The 23,208-nt window shown below is 39.0% G+C and overlaps 1 protein-coding gene and 1 long non-coding RNA gene across 2 annotated transcripts in view; one reads left to right on the top strand and one right to left on the bottom strand.

Moving 5' to 3' along the window:
• LOC146589775 (uncharacterized) overlaps positions 1-5,741 on the bottom strand; it is an 88,252-nt gene extending 82,511 nt beyond the window's left edge. The window contains exons 1-3 of the long non-coding RNA XR_014897113.1: positions 5,666-5,741; positions 4,838-5,010; positions 842-963 (exon numbers count right to left, since the gene is read on the bottom strand). This is a non-coding gene — a long non-coding RNA (uncharacterized LOC146589775). The remainder of the gene's footprint in view (positions 1-841; positions 964-4,837; positions 5,011-5,665) is intronic.
• Positions 5,673-23,147, top strand: IVNS1ABP (influenza virus NS1A binding protein). The gene is made up of 15 exons (XM_085315670.1): positions 5,673-5,762; positions 11,646-11,890; positions 13,149-13,275; positions 13,760-13,929; positions 14,008-14,083; positions 14,838-15,011; positions 15,471-15,596; positions 16,988-17,095; positions 19,170-19,296; positions 19,846-20,070; positions 20,230-20,351; positions 20,547-20,673; positions 20,771-20,902; positions 21,069-21,242; positions 21,677-23,147. Exons 3-15 carry the CDS (start codon positions 13,165-13,167, stop codon positions 21,928-21,930), a joined length of 1,926 nt encoding a protein of 641 aa, XP_085171796.1. The 5' UTR covers positions 5,673-5,762; positions 11,646-11,890; positions 13,149-13,164; the 3' UTR covers positions 21,931-23,147.
• The last annotated feature ends 61 nt before the right edge of the window (positions 23,148-23,208 follow it).

Genomic DNA, 23,208 nt, shown 5'->3' with positions numbered 1-23,208 from the left:
TTTATAACCTTGGTATTGAAGAGAGTCTCTGATTTTCCATCCAACACAAAACTATCTGTTATTAAGAAAAGTCATTGTGGTGGAAGAACAGTGTCTTCTGAAATTGAGAAGGAAAGTTGTTTACACAGTTTAAGAAAGACAGTAGAAACTTTATAGAGAACGAGCCTTTAGAAGTTGAATAGCATTCTCTCGTCTATTAAAAGTGGGCCTTTTGGTGTTCTTGCATACTGTGTCTAAATTTCCTGTAATCTTTGCTCCTAATTAAAGAATTCATCCAAGATTATCATTGCTTTGCCTAAGAACTGAGAAAGGCAAGGCAAACTGCCCTCCTTGGATTACTTATTATCAGACAGCCTGACTGAAAATGATGTGCCAGAATTTATAGGAACAAGGCCAACACAGATCATTAATTTCAAGACAGCTTCTACACCCCAAACACCATTAAAAATGTCATTGCTAAGGACTCAGAGAGCCAAGACACCACCAAAACATGTTCCATACAAGGATTTCTGCAACTCCAGTGAGCAATCAAAATTCTTCCAAAAGATAACAAGGAAAAGTTATGGAATAAGTAGATTGGTATATATGATAATTATGAAGGACAAAGGTGATCTTCAGCTGCAATATATATACATTCTTTTAAATGAGCTTTTGCTAAACATTATTTAGTTTCATAAAACATTTTGTTCATTCATACAATTTTCTGCTTAAAAGAGAACTTAACCTATACGCTATGGATCAGCTCCTTAACTGCTGCTGTCACTAGTTGAGTTATGCTAAAATGCACCAAATGAGAAAAGGTGCATGTGTCTAATTAAAGATATACTGTAAAATGCCTTACCTGAAAACAGACCTTACTCTTACTTCTAGGACTAATCTTCTTTTCTCTATTTTTAATGTTGCAATCCAAGCCACATATTTTGCTCTCATCAAATGGGATGTAAACAAATCTTTAAGACCATTCTAAAATAAAAAAATACACTCATCATGACGAAGCTTCAAAAAGAAGCAGTATTTATGTATTGTCATAACATTAAGCCACCGCAATACCAAACTTTACAATTTCAGCCTTTCCTTTAGACGTTGGATGTTTACATTAGACTTCCGGAGTCCTTTATATTGAAACCAGGACCATCAGAATAGTCATACAGGGTAGGAAATAGCAATCTGACTTTTGTGTATTACTACTACTGAGCACCTACAAACTGCCTGATCTAGGCGTAACAACATTTGCAAGAAAAGTGGAGAAGCTTTACACCTTTTCTGATTTAACAGGCCTCTGCCAAAATACCGAGCTCTGTGTTCTCCCTCCAACAGAGCTTAACAGCACTGATATCTGTCTAAAGTGGTAAAATATCACAAATAATAGGTCTCAGAGTTTTCTACTGCCTCCAGATGTATAGAGGAAGAGATAATAGAGGTGACAGCCAAAGTTTGCAAGTAAATGGGAGTCCACCTCCACCTAAGCATAACTATTGTCCTCCACCAACTCAGCCCTTGGCTGAGGAAGGCCAAGGAACAGTTCCTTTTACTGTAACTTTCTGCCCAAGCAAATGAAACAAGGAACACATTAACAGCTCTTCTTGAATTAAAAACAGAGGTGACATATCTAAGCTGTAGAGATCTCATCTATTATTCCTCCTGATATTGGTCCACATTTGGAGGCAAAATTTGTAATTACGTAAATCTCAAATAACCTCATTGTATTAAACCATCTATTCTGTACCAGTAAACTGGTACTGTCACTAGTTTTCAAGATTTACAAACATTTCAAGTATGTATTTCACAACATAGAGAACATGCTACGAAGAATTACTGGACAAAATGCTAATTCCTTTCCTCCTCCTATGAATTAATYAAAATATTACATCAGAATTTCCCTTCATTAATTAGAAAGAACGTATCTTCCACAATTACTTAATTGTTAAAGTAACACATAGATGAAAGATGATAGGTATACAGAACACCTAGACCCTCCACAAGCATAACTTCAAGTTACTCAAAGTTAAGAAAAAAGGTGGATTTTAGAGTGGTTGCTATTATTACATTAGTTGATGGGTGTGGCTGAAGAACTCAAAAATCATTCTTCATGCTGGAAGAAGAGAAGAGACTCAAATGGTAAATGCTAGCAGAAGTCATAAAAATATGATGCAATTATTAAATAAACTTTTACTGTGATTTAAGAATACCAGCATAAAAATGCACTGTTGTAAAAGAAGTATTCTTGACATCTCAAGTATGTTATGACAGTATAGTTGCTAACCTAAGAGTTCTCAGATCCTTGTGAACATCACCGCAGATCTGGCTCAGCTCCTATTAACATAATTGCCGAGTGTCAGCTCAGTCCCACTGGTCCCTCCTAATAAAGTCTGGTCTTTAAATATGCATGTGCCTAGGTGGAAATGCAGTTTTTTCTTCTTTTCTTTCTTTCTTTTTTCTTTTCTTTTTTTTTTTTTTTCCACTTCACAGCTCCGTTGGCAGTTCCTGTCCTTCAGAATCTAGCTGGGAATGATGCTTTGTACAACCTTCATGCACTAGAGAGGAGGGCTGTAATAAAATAGTACTTTCCGTACTGCTGTTTCTCCCGGTTACAGCAGTAACTGAGATGGCTCTACTGACTGATTCTCAAATATTTTTCTGTAAAGTAGTATAATCACTGTAAGTTAAAATCTATTTATTCTTGTGGGGCACTGTTTTTTCAATCTTCTTTATGAACCAAGCAACATTATGAAAAATTTTGCCACTGCAATTTTCTGCCATCTACCTGTTGACATGCTTCAGCAATCTCACAATAGTAGCTACTTGCTTTTCCTGTTAGACCAAGCACCTTTTTCTTTCAGGCACCTCATTTAGATACACCAATCTCCTTCAGTTCATTACTTGCCAGTGGCTGAGTTTTAAGTATCATTTTTTAGTGTTTATCATCCGCAGTTCATTAACTCAGGGAATGGTACAGTTTCAGTCTTGACCCGGTCATTTCAGCGGTTACAGTATTTGTGCAAAGTTGCTGACAATTTCAAGATGTGCTTTTGGCGGTCATCAGTGAACCTAGCTGAAGTTCAAACAAAGTTGTACTCATATATGTAATGTTAATTCTACTGTTTTACGTGTAAGAAAAAATGATCTGGCAAAGAAAGAAAACAATCTTCCTGTCTTTCTGAGAGTTATTTTTTGAGCAAAGGAATCAGCCAGAAAGAGCATGCTTGTTTTTCACTTTCAGTGGTCTACTTTGTAAGAATTGTTTTTACCATTTAGGATCACAAAGTATCCAACAAATTGAAATAAACTTATTTATACATTACAGAAGTCTTTTCAATCATTTTGGGAAACACAGTTACTTGCATCTCAAATAGAGCAATTACGTTTTAATGATGTAAAACAATTCCATGTAATCACAAAGCTAGAAGTAGAGACAAAAGTCTTTTTCTAGTGGGAGATGAATTTGGGTGATCAGAACTCATCCGTCCAAAATGAGTTGTAGTCATTTTGTAGCACTGAGTCTAGCCACTATTTACGAAGGCCCAAATGCATTCCCTTGTCATTACAATCTGTGTGAAAAGAACTTGAAATACCCAACTGTTAACTCTGTGCTGTAAAGAAGAGGCTATATTTGCTCTTTGATATTAATAGCAGTAGCTGATAATGAAGATTAATCGTGATTCATAAAGACACATCCTTTCCTAAGGATACTGTAACAGCAGCTTGCATAACCCTCAGATTTACTTAATTAAGGAACATCCCCAGAGCTGTTTTATTTGATCATAATACTTGCCGCTTGTCTTCACCTCCCTTTCCCTCCCAGCTTTACCACATGTACATTTGATTAGCATGTCCTCAATAAGAAGCTTCATTCAAAAAGAAAGCAAAGAGTGGGAAGACAGGCACTGAGGTGTGGCTGGTAATTTAAAAAATGAAAGGAGGAGGGAGTGGAAACATGTTAGAGAGAGGTGAAAAGTCAAAATGTTTGCTGCAGGCAAACAAAGAACCTGAAGAGAGGTACAAATCATAGCATGGGTCTTTGATTATCACATACATCTTGAGAAAGAGCAGAGGGATTTGCATAGCTGAGAAATGTACCTACAGCTTAACAACTCTGCTTTTTTCTCATTAGACATGAGAATTATTTTCAGTACATTAAAGTGCTGTGTTCTTGTAACCTCATAACCATTAAACTTCAGAGTCTTGAAACAGCTTCCCTTAGAAGAATCTTGAAGAATGGCAGAGAAATGGCTAAATATTATCATGTATGTCTTAAATATCTGACAACTCACTGAAGCTACATCTGATATAATCTCCTATAGCTTTCCTAGTTTATGACCAAGGCAGCCTCAGGATCATGAAAAAGCACAGGGGAAAAATAGCACAGGCAAGAGTAAAATGTCAAGGTCACTCGTAAAGCACTGATAAAGTCAGTAAATAAGCAGGGAACCTCTGACTTTATCCAACTACATGTTTTATTTATTATTATATTGCAGTAGCACTCAGGGCCTCAGCTATGAATCAGAAACCCATTAACACTATCTGGTATACAAACACATAATAAACAGAGAAGACTTCAAACATCCCTTGTTTATCAGCAATGCTGTTTGCAAACTACCCTGTCTACCAAGATATGATTTATGGTGAAAAGTGTGTGTGGGGGGGATATTTCTTACTCAGATAGGCAGATGCCTTCACCAAACTACCCTGTCTACCAAGATATGATTTATGGTGAAAAGTGTGTGTGGGGGGGATATTTCTTACTCAGATAGGCAGATGCCTTCACCAAACTACCCTGTCTACCAAGATATGATTTATGGTGAAAAGTGTGTGTGCGGGGGGGGGGGATATTTCTTACTCAGATAGGTAGATGCCTTCACCACAACGATCGTGGATGTTAAGAGCAGCACAGGCCATCACAGAGCATTTGCATCACTGGAAACAGTATTTTTTAGTTAAACTTGAGCGGATCTTTCTATCAAGATAGGTCAATCTCGAGCTGCAGCCTTGGCTGTCGAGTGAAAGGCACAGCTGCGGGGAGAACACACGCAAGCTTAGAAAAACAGTCACTGAATGAGGGGAGCTCATGGCCGAGCAGCGCTACGACCGCCCGCGACGGCTGTCGCTCGCCGAAATGCGGCACAAACCGGGCCGGGCACCGCCAGGCTGCTCGAGTCCCTTCGCGCCTCCCTCAGCCGCCCTCCCGCGGCCTTGCCGGACTCCTCGCTGCTTCTCGGAGCCRCCGTTTCTGCGGCCCCGCGCCGCGGGCTCGGCCCCACACGGCGGCGGCAGCGGCGCGAGCGAGCAGCGACCGTTAGTAACGGCCGTTTCCCGCCTCCCCTCGCCCGGCGGCCGCGCCCCCGCCACCTCCCCCCCCCGCCGCCATGCTGCCGCCTGCGCGGCACCCAGCCGCGGGCCCGCGGCCGCGCCTCCCCGCCCCTCCCCTTCCTCTGCCGCCGGGCACCTTCCCCTGACCCACTTCGGCGGCGGAGTCGCCGCACTCGCTCCTCGGCGGACGGATACGAGGCGGGGCGCCGCGCCGCCGCTGCCTCCTCCGCCACGTCCTGCTGCTCGGTGGCGGCGTGTGAGGAGGGCTCCGCTCGGTTCGACTCGGCTCGGCGCTTCTGCCCTGGGCCTGTCCCGGTCCCCCTCGGCCCGCGGCTCCTTCTCCTCTCCTTCCCTCTACCCCTGCGCGCCGCCCGCGGCTGCGTTCCCGCGTCGGCCTCACCCGCAGCCTGGACGCTCCCAATATGAACAGCATCGTCTGCGCTGAGAGAAACCAGGTACGGCGGGCGCCCCCCCCCCCCGCCACAACCGCCGCCCCTTCCCCGGGGCCGCGGCGCTGCCCGGGGCCGCCGCGGGGAGCGGAGCGGAGCGGAGCAGGGGGCGGGGAGGCGCCGCCCTAGCGCCTGGGGCCCGGCAAAGCCCGGGCGCCTCGGCCCCGCTCCAAGGTCAAGCGTTGCGCGCTCGGCTCCGGCGCGTAAACCGCCTGCAGTGTGTGTGTGTGTGTGTGGGGGGGGGGGGTCACAATCCCCTTGGAGTTAAAAAAAAAAAAGGGGGGGGGGAATCCCGACGTTTTGGGCGGAAGGAGGTGTGCTGGGTGGTCGCCGGTGTCGCGACCGTGTCGTCGGCACCGGTGCGGGGAAGGCGCAGGGAAGGGGGCAGCAGCGCCGGCTCCGCTCCGCGTTGGCGCTTCTGGAGGTGCCCAGTGACCGTCGCTGACAAGTTTGGAGGAGCTGCAGCGTGGCGGCTGCTCTCCYTGCGTGCGCAGGCTCCCGGCTGCTTTTCAGGATTTCCCGAAGGTACTTAAAGATAGAAAACTCTTAGGTTTGGCACCTTCGCTGTTATTCTCTTATGGGAATAGTCTCATGTTCCTGTGTATGTAAAAACTGAAGTAGTTGCAATTTTATGCAGGGTGGAAGAATGTTGATGAGGTGAGAGACAAGGCACCTGAGCCTTTGCTAGGGGGAAGGATACCCGGACTGAACAGGGACAGACTCAGGGAAATTCACCACCACATCTCTCCTTAATTGTAATAGTTTGCAAAAGGGAAGACTTTCTTTTCTTTTTTTTTCTTTTTTTTTCCTCCTTCCAGTGAAGGATGTAAGTGGGCATCATGTTTATCTTCTCCTGTCATGGAGCTACAAAATTAAACAGGATGTAGTGATCTGATGGTGAGGTTGATTTAATTTTAGAAAGTGGATTTGTAGCTACAAACTGAGCTTCTGGAGCACAGGATGCAACAGCTGAGGAATACTTTCCAGTTAGGAAACAGTACTTTAACTACTGTAAATAGATCTAATTTTACTTGCCTCCACTTGAACTTTTGAGGGACAGGTGATGGAGGGGAGGCAAGAACTTCCCAGATGGGAGAGAAAATCTGTTGTCTGGTTGTCTGATAAACTTTCAAAGGGCTGTGGGAACGAAATGAAAACCTATATGGAGGAAAAAAGGAAAAGAGCTCAGGAGTGTGTATGAGGTAGAAGATGGAAAATGAGGTGCAGATTTTTTTTTAAAAAAAAGGTGGAAAAATGAAATGCAGAAAAAGTGTAGAACTGGCTGTTGCGCCCCCTTTGTAAGACACAATGGAAGATAATATTTTCAAAACATAGGAGAACATCATTATTAGAAATTAATACTGAGTAGGAAGCTGGTGTGTTACAGCTGTGAGTTATAGTCTAACTAGTAACATTAGTATTAGAAACTGCTTCTAGGAACTTTTTTTCAGCCTGGAAACATAAATGTGTGTTTAAAAGAGCACTGTACACTTACTCTTTTTAGAGGATAGTCCATTTTCTTGGAATAGATGTGAAAGATTTCAGGAAAAGTATGTAGTACTTTTTCTTTCTCTTCAAGCTTGGCCACTGGTAGCAAAGATTCACCCCTCCCCCTTGCTTTGGGGAGGGGTGGAACACGGCTGAAGTAGATTAGCACAGAAATATAACCATTTCATTAGCAAGTCTTAGTTATTTTCCACTAAAGGTTTAATCTGGAAGTAATGGAAAAATAAATGTGCGAAAGAAGATTCATACGAATTCTATTAGTTTTTGTTTTAAATTACCAATGTAAAAAAGCTAAGCCTGAGCTGTGGTGTTAAGCATGTTGATGTAAGATTTAGTTCATAATGTTCTGTCCAAATGAAAATTCAGGCATGAAAGAACTACATATTTTTTTACTATAAATAAATGAGAGTTCATGAAATAAAATTTTTGAGGATACTTGGTTTTATATTTTGATTGAAGTAGCAGCCTATGGATAGTCATAGGTCTGACCTATATTTTTTGTGACTTAGACTGAACAGCAGAAAGGCCCACAGCAGCTAACAAATACTTCTCAGCCAGCTGTGGTGTTAAGCTGCATTATTTTTATTGTATTAACAAGTGTCTACTAAGTGTCAATCATCATAACCAACAAGTATCAGCGTTTACATTGAAAGGTTAAAAAGGACTTTCCCCAATTTAACGTTAACTTACTGAGTTTAAGAGGTAATATCTTAATCTGATTAAAAAAAAACGGTTCCTGCAAAATTTGCACTAAATATTTTTTTAATTATTTTTTAATTAAATACAGTACGTGAGAAGTACCAGTGGAGTATATAAGGATGAGAGTCTTTGATTAGGAGGATGAATAAGTGGACCTTATCTGTCTTGTTAGGAAATAGGGGTATTGTCTTCTGCCTCAACACTTGCCTCTGGGACCTGTCATCTCGGAGTCTCATCTGAGACTACAACTCGTACCATTCCTGGCTTTATAGTGGAGAGTCCTAGGTGGTGCTAACTCTGTGAAGTCCTTGGAGAAATGCAACAGTAATCATAATTCCCCAGTTTTCTAAATGTTGGAGTGCTTTCTACAGTGAAATATTGTTTAAAAAAATTGAGTGGGGGGGATCTGAAATTCTAAATACAATTAACAATTTAAATGGTAATCCTGATATTTATTTGCTCATCTGGTCATTTAGGTCTGGGCTAATCATATTTTGCTGGTATTTATGTCTGTAAGTTACATCTAAAGAGGAGAGTTTACTGGAGGATGAGAAGTTTTAGTGTCATAGTTATTTAGGTGAGTCTTTGTAAGTGCTGCTTTGAATATATTTAAACTGAAATGGAAAAAATAAGCTTAGAAAGGGGAAATTTTCTGCTTTGGAAGTCAAATTATCTGCAAGAAATTTATGCTGTTTAGTGTGTATTGTGCATGGGCTGTGGTTCTTTCATGGTCTACTGGCACATGTAAGAAATAAAAACAGTCTTTGAGTCCAAATGCCTGTAAAATTCTCTTAAACACCGATGTGCACATACTGAGATTTTTTATATTCTAATCTACCAGCTGGACAGTCATTTGACTACTGGCATTCTTCCACTTGGGTACAGCTGTAGCACTGGAACACCATGTGAATGCTTCATGGCTTCTATCCCGTCCGAATCTCGTACAGTATTATACCTAGCATGATGGAGTCTTGATTGAGAGTGGTGCCTCTGGGCTCAAAGGCAGTATTAATCTTTAAAGCTAGAATGGAAACCTCAAGTTTATGTATAACTTCTGTGCTTTCGCTTCATCTTAAAAATAAGTGCAGGAAATGGGCCTGCTCTCAAGTAAAAAATTTCTTAAATATGTTATTCAGGTTCTGGCAGGTTAATTCTGTAGCTTAAAAATATTTAATTAACTGTGGGTTTTTTGATGAAGTTTGAAAAGTAATCATTTCAGAAACATCAGACTTCATACTTGGCTTGCAGTTATCTGATTATCACACTTAAAAGATGAAAATCATGAAGGATTACTATAAAACTGCTGTCAGTTCTCGATGCAGTGAGCAAGAAAAAAACAGAGGTAAAAATCAAACTAAACTGTTAGTGACGGTTATTTATGTCTCAGAAAGATAATTCTAGAAAGGAATTTGTTTGTAGTATCTGTTCACAGGCTTTAGTACAGAATATGCAGTAGTTCTTGGGTTTTCATTGAATTTTAACTGATTAAAACAATTATCCTAGTAGTAATATTCCAAGACAAAAAGAGTGTGGACAATAACGAATATGCTTATTATTTAATGTCTTTTGACTAATATTAGCCATGAAAGCCAGTATTTGCCATTCACATCAAGCCATATTAAAATGTTATAGTAATAATTAAGAGGTTCACATTCCTGCATGTTTGGATTAAGCAGTAATATTATATGCCTGAATGTAAGAAAAATATGTATATTATACACACACACACATATATGGGTGCACATGCATATACACTGCAACACTTACTTTGTATATATATAATGTGTGTGTAGATATATAAATATATAATATATATATATATTATATATAATATATATATATAATATTATATATATATATATATATATATATATATATATAATTCATGTACAAAGGAAGACTTAAAAGGCAAATCTTCTTTTTCAACCCATAATTGTTTTCGGTGCCCTTTATAGGTCCTGAAGGTCATATGCAAGTACATTGGGCAAAGCTGCAGCACTAAAGATGAAATAAAGTTCTTTTGTGATGGCAGAATGTGCAAAATGTGCCAGAGGGAAAAACTGATTGAGGGCAATTCTGTAATTTAATTGAAATTATTTTGATAATTGTCATATACCTTGAAATCTCTCAATAGCCTCAATACTGGTATTTCGCAACAGTTCCTGAGGAACAAATATGGGGGAATGTACAATGTAGTGCATGAACAGACTAAGTAGCCTGTTTGTTTGGATGATAGAGCAGTAAACAATTTGTTATGGACCTCTACTCAGTAAACAGTAAAAAAACCTCTTCTGAGAGATGAGGCAGTCAGGTAGGCCTGATTTTTTTGCCAGAATGGTCATGGTCATATATTGATTATGTAGTGCAGCTTTTGGAATTAAGAATTTGTCTTCCTTGCCTTTTTAAAAAATAAAAATAAATAAATAATTTGTATTTAGCTAAATAAGCCTAGCTGTATCTGAATGATATGAAATGGACCTGTAATCAAAGTGGAAGTTTTAACACCTGAAATTATAAAATCAGAGGTGTCGTTGTGGCAGTTCTTCTGTTTATTTCTGGGTAGTATTGAAGAAATATAATTCTTTTTATGTTAATTCATTGCAACACTTCTGTTGAAATAATATCCCTGTATGGCTAATAATAGAATGTTTCAAATGAGTTGAATCTTTGGGGAAAGCATGGACATCAGACAGCTTGCTTCTGTTTTCAGGAAGTGAAACACTTTGTTTCCTTTAGAAATTCAAAAAGTTATACCAGTTGTAGCAAGAAAGGAGGAAGTGCCGACTTCCAAATACTTACAGTTAAATAATATTTGGTAAATAGATTTCAGTTTCATTATATGCCTGTAGGGTAGTAAAAATAAATTAAATGTATGGAGATTTTCTCTTAACAAAGTGTGTTGATGTTAAAGTTGTAGTCCCTAGGATAGTGTTTCAATAGTATTCCCTGCACTGGGGATTATTTTACAAATAGATGCCACTGCTTGTTCTAGAGAGGTTGTTTCCTCCTTTATGTGAATGTGTTCATGCCTTTTCTAGYAGCCAAATTTAAAAAAATTATCAGCAATTATTTTGACCTGTTTATCTACCTATTGAAATACAGTCTTGAATATTGAAGTGTTTAATGAAATAAGCAATTTTTCTGTGTTAATGGGGGGAGAATACTGTAGGATGATGCCCCCTACTGCTCTTGAGAATTACTGTTTCATGCCTGATACGCTGATCTGTTTAGAGACTGTCAGGTACAATCTCTGACAAAATTATCATGTTTTAAGTGTTGGCCAGGCATTAAATAGTGGAGCTTTCTTCTTACAACGTGAATGACTTTTATTTTTTTGCCTAGAAAAAATGAGCTGCGTCTGTTTTTTTTCAGGAAACTTGATTCGCAATGTGGCATTTAGTGTGTAGATACGAATATAGTTGTGGAGCTGCCACAGGGAGCACACTGGAAGAAATGGGCAGTGCTTCCCTGAAGTGGGGTCAGGGTTGAGAGAGGTTTCAGAGTGCATGTTCGTTGCCTGCTCCCTCCCCGCTGCTCCTGCCCTTTCCTTCTCCTCCCCTCCCAAAAAGCCCAGCATAAGCACCCAACCCTGGGAGGATTCACAATCCCATTTGACAAAGTTTCATCTGAAATAGTGGTAGTAATATATTTTATCCTTACTTAATAATTATTTTTTTATTACAGATTATGATGCATGATTATCACAGAAGAAATTCATGTCTATAGCTCTTAAGGACTTCATTACATCATCTTTAAGCCTGATAGTTTTGGAATCCGTATAGCAGCTGCAAAGACACGTCTGCTTGCATTTCAACAAACATCTTCCCTGTCAGAAGATATTGACATTGAAGTGCTCTGTCTTAATAAAGTGATACCATTGGATTATTTTAAGATCTCCCAGTTATAAATTTGCAGTAATACATTACTAGGTAAGTTAATACTACTGTTAGCTGTGTATATGATTAGAAATAGTTTTGCTCAAATTCTGTTACTTTTTTTTTTCCCCTGAAATCAGACCTATGAAAATGTATGCGAATGGAAACATTTGAGAGTGACCATTTTAGGGTCAAGTGCTTTGTGTAGCAAGTCAATTTAAATTAAGTGGATTAAAGCTAGATTTATTTTGTGTAGGGCTTGTTATTCTTTTTTGCTGTGCACTCTCTTTTAAATTTTTTTTTGAAGTCTGATCTTTAGAATTTTCTTAAACTTCAGGTGGAAGTACCATCATTGCTGGAAGTATTTGAGGTATGCCACATAGGTGTTTTTTTTTCCCTCCTATAAAATTGTTGAGAAATCTCTACTTTGCATCTGTTAGCAACTTAAACTTAGGAAGCTGACGTTATTTCAGATATATAGGTCATCTCAGATGCTACCCATTCAAGGGTTGTATTTTAGTGTTCTTAATTTAGCTCCATGTTTGTAAAGTGGACTTTACCTAGCAAAACTTTTTGTGTTCCAATTTGCCTGYGGTGGTATGTTTGTATGTGGGTAAGATTTTCAGGTGAAGTGTTTGTTAGCTTCATGATGACTTAAAATATATGCCCAGAATATATTTCATTTGATCAGTTTTGTTGATGTTACATTCTTTAAAATATTTTAGAGTAACTAAAAATCATGAGTTAAGTCATTACTCTGACAGTTAAATAGGTGAATGGTGGTTTTGTATTTTCATAGCTGCTGTTCTGCTTCCTTGACACTTTAAATTCTCGATTTTTACTATTTTCAACATAGCTGTTTTCTTAGGTCCATGCAAAAATGAAATTGGACAGTATGACATCTTTCATAGTGAGCAGAAAATAATGATGAATCTACTAAATCTGATATTCATAGAGGAGAATAAAGTATCTTATGTAATCCATGATTCCAAGCTTATTCCTGTGGGGCTAGCACATGTTCAGCAGTTAGTTTGGATTTGGAACTTACTGAAGTGATGTGGACACGTTAAAAGTTAGTCTTACTCTCTGAAAGTTATTAATCCAGGCCATCTCTGTCAATGCAGGATTGTTGTCAACAGTCCTTATCATCAGTAGTGCTCATCTAGGCTTTTATGAAGTAGATAGATGTTTGATGGATGTTTGATGATTTGAAAAAGTTCTCATGGATGTTTGATGTTTGAGAAAGAAGTGTTAATAATACTTCTATACTGAAGCAAAATGGATCTGTGAACTTCACCTATTCTATTTTCAGCCAAAACAATAGCAAAATGATTCCTAATGGATATTTGATGTTTGAGGATGAAAATTTCATCGAGTCATCTGTTGCCAAACTAAATGCCTTACGTAAAAGTGGTCAGTTCTGTGATGTTCGACTCCAGGTAATTCTTTTCATCCTAAATATAACGGTTGAATTTTTTTTTCTTCTTCATGCTATTTTTTTCCATTGATTGAGACATGAGATTTTAGAACCCAGTTTTTCTGGAAAATACATTTCAAATACATTGATTTCCCTTCTCTGATCAAAGCAATATTTTTTATATATATATACACATACATACACACACACGCTTTATGTAAATATGTGTGTATATTTACTTATTTACTTATATATATATTATATGTATATTATAATTATACATATATTCAATATGCAAGTATATATTTACTTATATATTTTAAAAGTATATATTTCCCCCCCCCCCAGCTATCTGAGGTAAACTGAAGATAGCATTGAGTATTGATTTTTAAAAAAAATATTTGAAGTGTGATATTCATCTTGGGTATGCCTTTACACTGTTATGGTAGTATATGTTTTAAAATGTTTAATGGCCTGTGGGTTTCTTGATTGTATTTTATACATAGGTATGTGGACATGAGATGCTGGCACACAGAGCTGTGCTAGCTTGCTGTAGTCCCTACCTGTTTGAAATCTTCAATAGTGACAGTGATTCTCATGGAATTTCTCATGTTAAGTTTGATGATCTCAATCCAGAAGCTGTTGAAGTTTTACTGAATTATGCCTATACTGCTCAGTAAGTATTTTTCTGAGAAATTAAAGAAAGTAGATGTTAATTAAAAATCAAAGTAATGAAATGATATTTTTTCAATAGGTTAAAAGCTGATAAAGAACTAGTGAAAGATGTATACTCTGCAGCAAAGAAGTTGAAGATGGAGAGAGTTAAACAGGTACAATTTTCAACTCTTCCAGAAGTCTTTTCTGCTCTCACAGAGCAGAAGCATTATGCTTTTTGATGTTTAATTGGAAAAAAAGTTAATTATTCTGTCAAAGCGCGTATCAGCTGCTAACCTTCCTTAGGTGTTCAGTAGCTTAGTATTGATCTGAGTGATGCCAGTATGTAACGCTTCCACCTGAGTTACCTTTCTGTTGAAAGGCTTGTTGATGTTTTGTATTTATGCACCAGTATAATCAGAATTGTTCCACTCATAACTGGTTACATAACTTAGTTGAGTTTGTAGAAGATGGTGGTGTGCTTGGTTGTTATGAAGGGCATAATTAGACCTGTAAATCTGTGTCAGTCGTATATGAAAAAGGAATAATCTCCATGCTCTCAGCCATAAGTTTTCTAGGACTTGAGTTTATAAATACTTACTCTTGTTACAAGTGGGATACTTTTGACAAGGAAATTGGGATTCTTATCTTCACTAAACTGCAGACAAACAGTTTTGAACAGATGTTCAAAAGAAAAGCATGGGGTGAGAGTATATGTRTGTTTAAGCTATATATGTATGTATAGTAGTATCTTTTAACTTAGGCTTATTCTCATGGTAGGCAACATTTCATTTAGAGTGCTGTTTTACGGAGGGACAAACTGTGACTATTCTGCAGTTAGCAAACAGTTGCTGTGTTTTGGATGAGTAGTTTATACACGTAAAAATCTTGTCTGCTTGTAAATTACAGTGCAGCCTTCTTTCTTAACAGGTTTGTGGTGACTACTTGCTCTCTAAGATGGATGTTCAGAGCTGCATCTCTTACCGAAACTTTGCAAGCTGTATGGGAGACTTGCGTTTGTTGAACAAGATTGATGGCTACATTCAGGAACATCTTTTGCATATTTCAGAACAGGAGGAATTTCTCAAACTTCCGCGGTTAAAGGTTAGTTTAAGTCTGTAGGCTTGTTTCTGGCACGTGATTCTGGTGGAGGGAAGGAAGTTAAAAATTACATTTCTATATAGCAACGCAAGGAATCGTTACACTATCTCTTTGAGAGTACGAGCACTTCATGTGTTCTGAGTTATATCAAAACCATGGGAACACTTGATTTGCTTAATAGTCATACTAATGTAAAATTTAACTGTAGGGTGGACAGTATGTGTCCTCTTTCTAAGAAAGCATAAAACACAACTGCATTTGTGTATAAACATGCTTTCTAGTTGCTGCAGCATAAGCTGAAAGCCCCTAGTAGATGGTGTTTTCTAGCTCTGCAGTAAAGCAAGAGTATTCTTTTAAGCAGTGATGCTCACTGTGTAAAGTACAGTATGGTACAAATATAATGGTAAAATCTACACAGTAAATTACTCAATAACTCACTTCCTTTTATCTTATTACTTCAAGCTTGAAGTAATGCTTGAAGACAATGTAGGTCTACCCAGCAATGGCAAATTATACACAAAGGTAATCAACTGGGTACAGCGCAGCATCTGGGAGAATGGAGACAGCCTGGAAGATCTAATGGAAGAGGTTAGTCTTTAAGAAAATGGGATTAAACACCTTAAATCAATATGAAGGATGATCCCTTTWTTTTTCTTTTTTCGTATTTTTTCGCCACTTTTTAAAACTATGACCCTAAAGAATTTAAATTTTACTGTAGGTACCCCTAAGCTGAGAAACTGGGGGGGTATTCAGGTGAGCTGAATGAACTGTTCAGTCTGGTCTTCTGCTTTCCTCTTTTTGCTCACTGTTTGCTGTTTAGTAACTTCAAAGTGGCATGTATCTGGCTCTAGAATTGGGGAGGTGGTACGGAAACTTGCTGTAGATTCTTGATGTTTTCCTTTGCAGGTTTTGCTTGTAAATGAGAAGTAGGTAAAAGCTTCTAATGGTTGTTCCTCCCCGTTGATTTATCTCCCCATAGGTTTATTAACAAAACTAGGATACCAAGGCTGAAGAACCAAGAAGAAACCTCGAGTGTATTGACACGTACAGAAGCAGCAGTCCTGCCCCAGTTCTCCTAAGAAAATCCGCTGTGGGCAGAGAACGATGATGATGATTTAATGGTGTTTACTTACTCCTTTACAGGATATATTATTTTGAAAGTTGTGTGTTGTTAAATAGCTTTACTCTTGAATACTCATAATAGATGTAGCCTGGGCAGTTTCTAATGGAAAAAAGTAGTGGGGAATCTTAAATTTTTAATTGGCTGTAAAGAGTGGACTTTATTTAAAAAAAATCCTTGAAACATCACAAAATTTTCCTCATTTGTTATTACAGGCGTAATAGATCTTCAAAATGCTTTTGTATAAGCAAAAGTACATTTGATACTGTCATATGTTAGCATGTGTATATTTCCCCTTGGAATAACTCTTTTAAAACGTTTTGATTTATACTGAAATTCAGATGCGTTTCACTGAAACAATTCCATCTGATGTTTAGTCATGGACAACAGTTTTTCCAGACCCTAAATATGTGTTGTCTTCCCTCATCCCTGTACCTCTCTTTTAGAGACCACTGTTGGCTTTTCTCTCTCTTTTTTTTTTTTTTCCGATCGAGATACGTATATGTATTTTTCAAAGCAGAAAACTTGTTTGCGGGGATAACAGAAATGCTTGCATGAGATTATGAATTTGTATAATTCTGCAAATTAATGTACATCCTGCTTGTCTAATGTTTCTGTGCTGGAAAATCAGTAGAAGTCCTTGGAAAATGAAGATTTCTTTCAAGCTGAGAAAGCAAGGAACCTTCACCCAGTGTTAGAAGATTGCCACCATGACATCTGCTTCCTTTTAGTTTTGTCATTCTGCTAGATTGAGATGAGATGACGAGAAGTATGCTGGCGACTGCCTTTTGTAATCTGCCTGTAGCTAAGTAGCAGTGGAGACGGTAGCCACATGGGTATTCTGTTGTTGTTTTTGCAGGTTCAAACGCTGTACTACTCAGCTGATCACAAGCTGCTTGATGGAAATCTGCTAGATGGACAGGCTGAGGTGTATGGCAGTGATGATGACCACATTCAGTTTGTGCAGGTACCAATTGCAGACAGTCCGAGGTAACCTCAGGAAGACTGGAGCAGTTTACAGCACATAGTCTTGTGTCTTGCAGCAAGTAGAGTAGCTTTAATGGTGAAATACGTTACGGGAATCTTTTTTCTTCTCAAAACCACTGGAGGCAATGATTTAGTTTCTGCCTCCGGTTGGTCTGGCAGACTGAAACAGAGCGAGTCCTTCCAGAATGGAGTGCTTCAGACTTCAAACTTAATCTTAGGCTGTCAGAAGAAAGAGAAGGTAGTAAAGCAGTCAGCTATAGCAAGAGCTTATGTAGCTTAGTAGAGATGTATGGGAAATCGTATTTAAGAGACTGAAAAGAATCATGGACTGTTTGGTTGGCAGTATGCCCACTTATGTAAATGGTTTACGCAGCTGTTAAAATTTTGGCGTAGAAAAACATTCTAGGCATCAGATAAATTCTAGTCCTTCAGATTCCAGCATCCATGCATCTTTTTAAGCCACATTGACAGTGTATAAGAGATTTTTAAAAAGCAGCAGTAGATAATTTCTGGCTTAAAGATAGCTGATGCTTTGACTGTGTACAAATTACTGCTTTTTGAGATGACTTTTGGGGGTGAGGTCACTCTACCCGGATACAACATTAATTCTCAACTCCTGTAAAACACAGCTAAGCACAACTGAGGCTGCTTAAGAAACAAGGGCTAATAGATCTAAATTACCAGTTGTTCTCCACAAATTAAGAGTGTGAGCTAGAAGCCAATATATGTTAATATTTTAAATGATAACTGTGGAATGTGCTGGTACAAAAGTACATTTCCTTAAGTTTTTCGCAGATCATTTATACAAAATATTCTTCATCCAGGAACATGGATTTTAGAAGCGAAAAGAACTGAAAAGGAGGAGCCAGCTAATCTTAATTGTTTTTAATAAACTGTAAGAGATGTCATAACTTTAGATTGCTACTCATTTTAATACTTAGAAGCTGACAGATAACGTTTCAAAAAACTACTTTCAGAAAGGAGGCTAGGGAGTTGTCTCTCTCTTTCTCTCTTTATATTCTTTCTGGTAATTAGAATTACCAGTTTTGGAAACTTGCATCCAACCCTTGGAAGTCTTCCACAGTCAAGAGAACTAATCCAAGAAACCCATAGATAATGGGTCTGGAAAAGCTGTAAGTTTTTGAAATTGAGTCTATCAAGGCAATTTTAGGGTAGGAGAATAGGCTGTAAATTGGGAAGATTCAGAAATAAAAAACATGCTACCCACAAATAAATTGTTTATCATGCGGAGCCGAGTGTCAACTTGTTGCCAGGTGTCAAATTGCTATAAATAACCTAATACAGAGAAGTGTGAGTTAGGTGATAAACTTCAGAAGTCTTATGACAGTGTTTAGAAAAATCATGTACATTCCAGGGGATCTGGTTCTTATGATATTAAAAAAAAAAAAAAAAAAAAAAAAAAAGGAGGAGGGGAGGAGGGAGATGACATGCAGATTTTTACTTCTATGCACCTTTTAATTTAGCGAAATAGTATAAACTACAGTATAAATTAAACTGAAGAAGAAAAGAAACCAGAGATCTCTTGGCAGAAAGCATCAAGGGAGTAAAATCCAAGAATAATCTAAGCACAGAGGGGAACTGAGGCGAAATTAATTTGTCTTCAGGGGATGAAGAGAATAGTTAATTCACTTCCAAGTAGCATTATATAATTGAGTTGCAGAGGCAGAATTTGCAAGTTAGGCTTCTGGTTGGAAATAATTTCTGTCCAAATTGCTGTAGGCTTTTTCTTAGATCTGAAAATTCTAATAATAATGCATACTTGACTTCTCCAGGAATTCAAAATGATTTGTGGTCAGAGACTAGCAGCACAATAGTAGTGATCATAGGCTGWGATGAGTACCAAGGCATAGGATGTTCTCAGCCGTGGTTGTTGAGTAGGCAGGTAAGATGTTTTATTTTAGGTGTGCTATAAATGATGCTCTGCAGAGGTGGTAGATAAAGTGTTCTCTTGAATAGCTCAGATCAGAGAAGTAAAGGTAGAACGAGGTGTGGTCTCTGGCTAGGTTTCTGTAGCTGCCTTTTGATTTTTGCAGAAGAAGCCACCACGTGAGAATGATCACAAGCAGATAAGTAGCAGCTCCTCTGGAAGTCTTTCTCCAAATGCTACTGTTCAGAGTCCTAAACATGAATGGAAAATCATTGCTTCAGAGAAAACATCAAGTGAGTATCTGTGTGTGTGTGTGTGTGTGGTTTTGGTTGGTTTGGTTGGTTTGGTTGGTCTGAAAGATGCCTAGTATTATGTATCTACCACCCCATTTGCACTAGGGATCCTCTTTAACATCTGTAAGAAATACAGAAATGTTCTTTCTTACTCATGAGGTAATAGACACAAATCAAGTAACTTGGCGAATAATTCGTAAGATGTTTCTGATAGAACTGGAGCCAAACTTGGACCATCCAAATCTTGCTCTATTAGGCCATTCCAGAGCCCACGTGAGTCCAAACTGTAGACAAACGTTCTTTCTTTAATGAGTTATTTGCAGTGTGTGGGAGGAAACTTTCTCCTTGCACCTCTTGAGATTGCCATCTCGCATACTTTGAGCACTGCATTAACCATCTTTAAAAACAGTGTTCTTTAACACTTGGAAGCAGTAACCCTAAACAGTAATAATAGTGTTTTCTCACAAAGTAGGGAAGAAGCATAATCATAAGCCCCTTGGTGGTATCCATTTAAAATGTTAATATATTGGTCTTTTCTCCTGACTACAGGTAATACCTATCTGTGTCTTGCTGTCTTGGATGGTGTGCTGTGTGTAATATTCCTGCACGGACGTAACAGCCCTCAGAGCTCTCCCACTAGCACGCCGCGGCTGCTGAAGAGCCTGAGTTTCGAGCTTCAGCCAAGCGATGTGATAGAGAAGCCCATGTCTCCTATGCAGTACGCTCGATCTGGATTGGGGACGGCTGAGCTTAATGGCAAGCTAATAGCTGCAGGTAAAAGAAATAGTTCTTTCAAACAACTTGCTGAGTTGGAAAGAAATATACAGCGTCTTCTGCAGCCGTGTAGGCTGTTTTACAGAGCCAGTGTTCTTAACTTCCAAGCAGTTGTCTTTGGAAATTTGCTACCATCTGACCTTTTGCTTTTGGTGTTAGGTGGGTATAACAGAGAGGAGTGTTTGCGCACTGTGGAGTGCTACGATCCCCAGAAGGACTCTTGGACTTTCATCGCGCCTATGAGAACACCAAGAGCTCGATTCCAGATGGCAGTTCTGATGGTATGTGGTGTGGGTGGAGAGTAGATGAAAATGTTGAATTATGTAAATAGCTTGAAGTAGGTGGARCAAATGTGGCAAACTTTAATAAATATGGTAATATAAGTTGTTTTACTGTAGTTAACAAGGTTAATAAAGTAATAATGAGTTGAATTGTTTTTTAATATGCAAAACAGATGCTTATTTTTTCCATTTTAGGGGCAGCTGTATGTTGTGGGTGGGTCAAACGGTCACTCAGATGACTTGAGCTGTGGAGAAATGTATGAGCCAGAAATAGATGACTGGACTCCTGTTCCAGAACTGAGAACCAATCGTTGCAATGCAGGTAACACATCTGCAGTTGATTGACTGTCTGTCTGTCTGTCCATCCCCACCCCCTACTAATTTATGAGTTTACTTGTTTTTCCTGTTTCTGTGAACAGGAGTATGTGCCCTGAATGGAAAACTGTACATTGTTGGTGGCTCAGATCCTTATGGTCAAAAGGGACTTAAGAACTGTGATGTGTTTGATCCTGTAACAAAATCTTGGACGAGCTGTGCCCCCCTTAATATCCGTGAGTTTGCTGTGTAGTTTAAGAAGGGGAGGGAAGAGAAGCTGTTGAAAAAATGCGTATCTAATCTTAAAGAATTTTAATTCTTTATTTATCAAGTGTCAGCCGCTGCGTGGTGTTAGCGTGCGACTGCGGTGGCTGGCAGTAACTCACGGCTTTCGACTTGCAGGGAGACATCAGTCTGCAGTATGTGAGCTAGGTGGGTATTTGTACATCATCGGAGGAGCAGAGTCGTGGAACTGCCTGAACAGCGTCGAGCGCTACAATCCGGAGAACAACACCTGGACCCTGATTGCTCCCATGAACGTGGCTAGACGAGGAGCTGGAGTGGCTGTTCACGATGGTAGGCTTCAGGGTCCTCGCTGGCCCCTCGGGCTAGCTAAGCTGCGGTGCCAATAGAACGCAAAGCCGTGTTGCTTGCTAGGGAGAAGACGATACAGAAGGAAACTGACGGCGCCTTCAGTGAAAATAAAAACTAACCAGCRAACTGAGAAACTTGATTTTGGGGAGTTTCTTTTCGAAAACATCACCGTGCAGCTTCTGTTTGAATCTGAACTGGGCTGAAATTACTCCAGAATAGGTGCAAGAGTTCTAATGATAAAGAGAGGTGAAGCAGGTTACTAGTCTAACTTCAGAACCTGAATAAGGCAAATATTTCCTATTAGAAATCTTAAATTCATTTGTTCTGGCTTAGTTTGTCTGCCTGGAAAGTTCTCTGTATTTGGTGATATGCTTGGTGCTGAGCAGTTAAGCACCCCTTTTATTCCTTTTTCATAGGGAAACTCTTTGTTGGTGGAGGCTTTGATGGCTCCCACGCCGTGAGCTGCGTGGAGGTGTATGACCCTGCTAAGAATGAATGGAAGATGATGGCAAGCATGACTACGCCGAGGAGCAACGCTGGCATCACGACTGTGGCAAACACCATTTACGCGGTTGGGGGCTTTGACGGCAACGAATTCCTGAACACGGTGGAAGTCTACAACCCGGAATCAAATGAATGGAGCCCCTACACAAAAATCTACACGTTCTGAGTGATCTAAATTCCCGTTTCAAACTAACAGGCTTAGTGATGTAATTGTGTTTTAGTAGAGGTACACTTGTGAATAGGGTTGGGGAGGGCATAATGTTGCCGACAGCAACACCAAGCTTTTGCATATTGCATATTAATGTGCTGTATATATTTGTTTCGGAAAGAATATCACCATGAAGGGTTTTTGTGTATTTTAGAACTTTGTTTTAGATATTTTTCTTTTTTTTTAAAAAAGATTCTGAAGATACTGCAAGAGAAGCTAGACTGGGCTTATCATTTCAAGAGCTTCCCCCAGTGTTTGTTTTGCCACTTTGCACATTAAATGACTTTTTTTCTGTAGAATGTGTCTATGGGGCAGGAAGTGTAAGGTTTGTTGGGGGGGTAGTTAGTTGTTTCATCAGGCCTTGTTTTTCCTTAGTAACTGGAACAATCTGTAACAAGAAGCCTTATTTAAATAGATATAATGGCTATTTTTTTTATTACAAAAAGCTGACATGCCTGCCAATACCTAATCTTTTATGATTGATTGCCTTTTTATAACAGTTTTTATATACTCAGCAGAGTATTTTATCTGTTGAAATGAAAATGGCAGATAAAGGGTTATTGAAGCAAAGAGACAATCTTGGAGTTCATAGAGACGTGAGTGGGACACTTAACTTACCACTGTACATGAGCTTCTAAGCTTTTGCCTCTGCTACAATATTGTAATTTAGTATGCAACACTTTCATTAGATTTGAATGGAGTTTCTGAACATACAACATAGCTGTGACTTTTTAGTATTGAAAAAATTACTTTGGCTCCAACTATTTTGTCAAAAGTGCAGAGAGTGCTTTATGTACAGCAGTTTTATTACTACAGTTGAGCTAACATTTGTAGAACAAGAACTAAAGTGTGGGGTTTTTCTCATGGTTTTTAAACTATTTCCCGTCGGCAAAGAAAAGGTATTCACCGGATCAGTAATGCTGTTAGGTTTATTTTTCTAATACTACAAGCTGAAACTGTGCTAGAATACAGATTACTTGATTTCGTATGTGCTCATAGTACTATGTTGTAGTTCACTTTCTCTATTCACCTGGATACAATGTTGGTTGGGATGACTTGGTGTCTAATGTGTAGTGCTGCACATCTAACTCCCAGTGCCAAAATTAGCACTTACTGCTTGCTGCTGTGATGCAAACACATTAAAGGTACCTTTGGGAAATCCTTGCACCACTGGATTGCTCTGAGACATGTTGGTGTCCTTTCTTTAAGGGAACAGTTCATACACACACAAGTTTG

Source organism: Rhea americana, unplaced genomic scaffold (genome assembly GCF_003343005.1).
Source record: "Rhea americana isolate MKP2758 unplaced genomic scaffold, rheAme1 scaffold_434, whole genome shotgun sequence".
NCBI classification, from domain to species: domain Eukaryota; kingdom Metazoa; phylum Chordata; class Aves; order Rheiformes; family Rheidae; genus Rhea; species Rhea americana.
Note: the sequence above shows the minus strand (reverse complement) of the source record. Positions and strands in the feature narration are given on the sequence as shown.

Coding starts and splice junctions, on each gene's coding strand:
- IVNS1ABP (XM_085315670.1), top strand. CDS start 13,165: ATGATTCCTAATGGATATTTGATGTTTGAGGATGAAAATTTCATCGAG. Junction 15,597..16,987: donor TGGAAGATCTAATGGAAGAG/GTTAGTCTTTAA, acceptor TTGTTTTTGCAG/GTTCAAACGCTGTACTACTC. Junction 20,352..20,546: donor TCCAGATGGCAGTTCTGATG/GTATGTGGTGTG, acceptor TTTCCATTTTAG/GGGCAGCTGTATGTTGTGGG.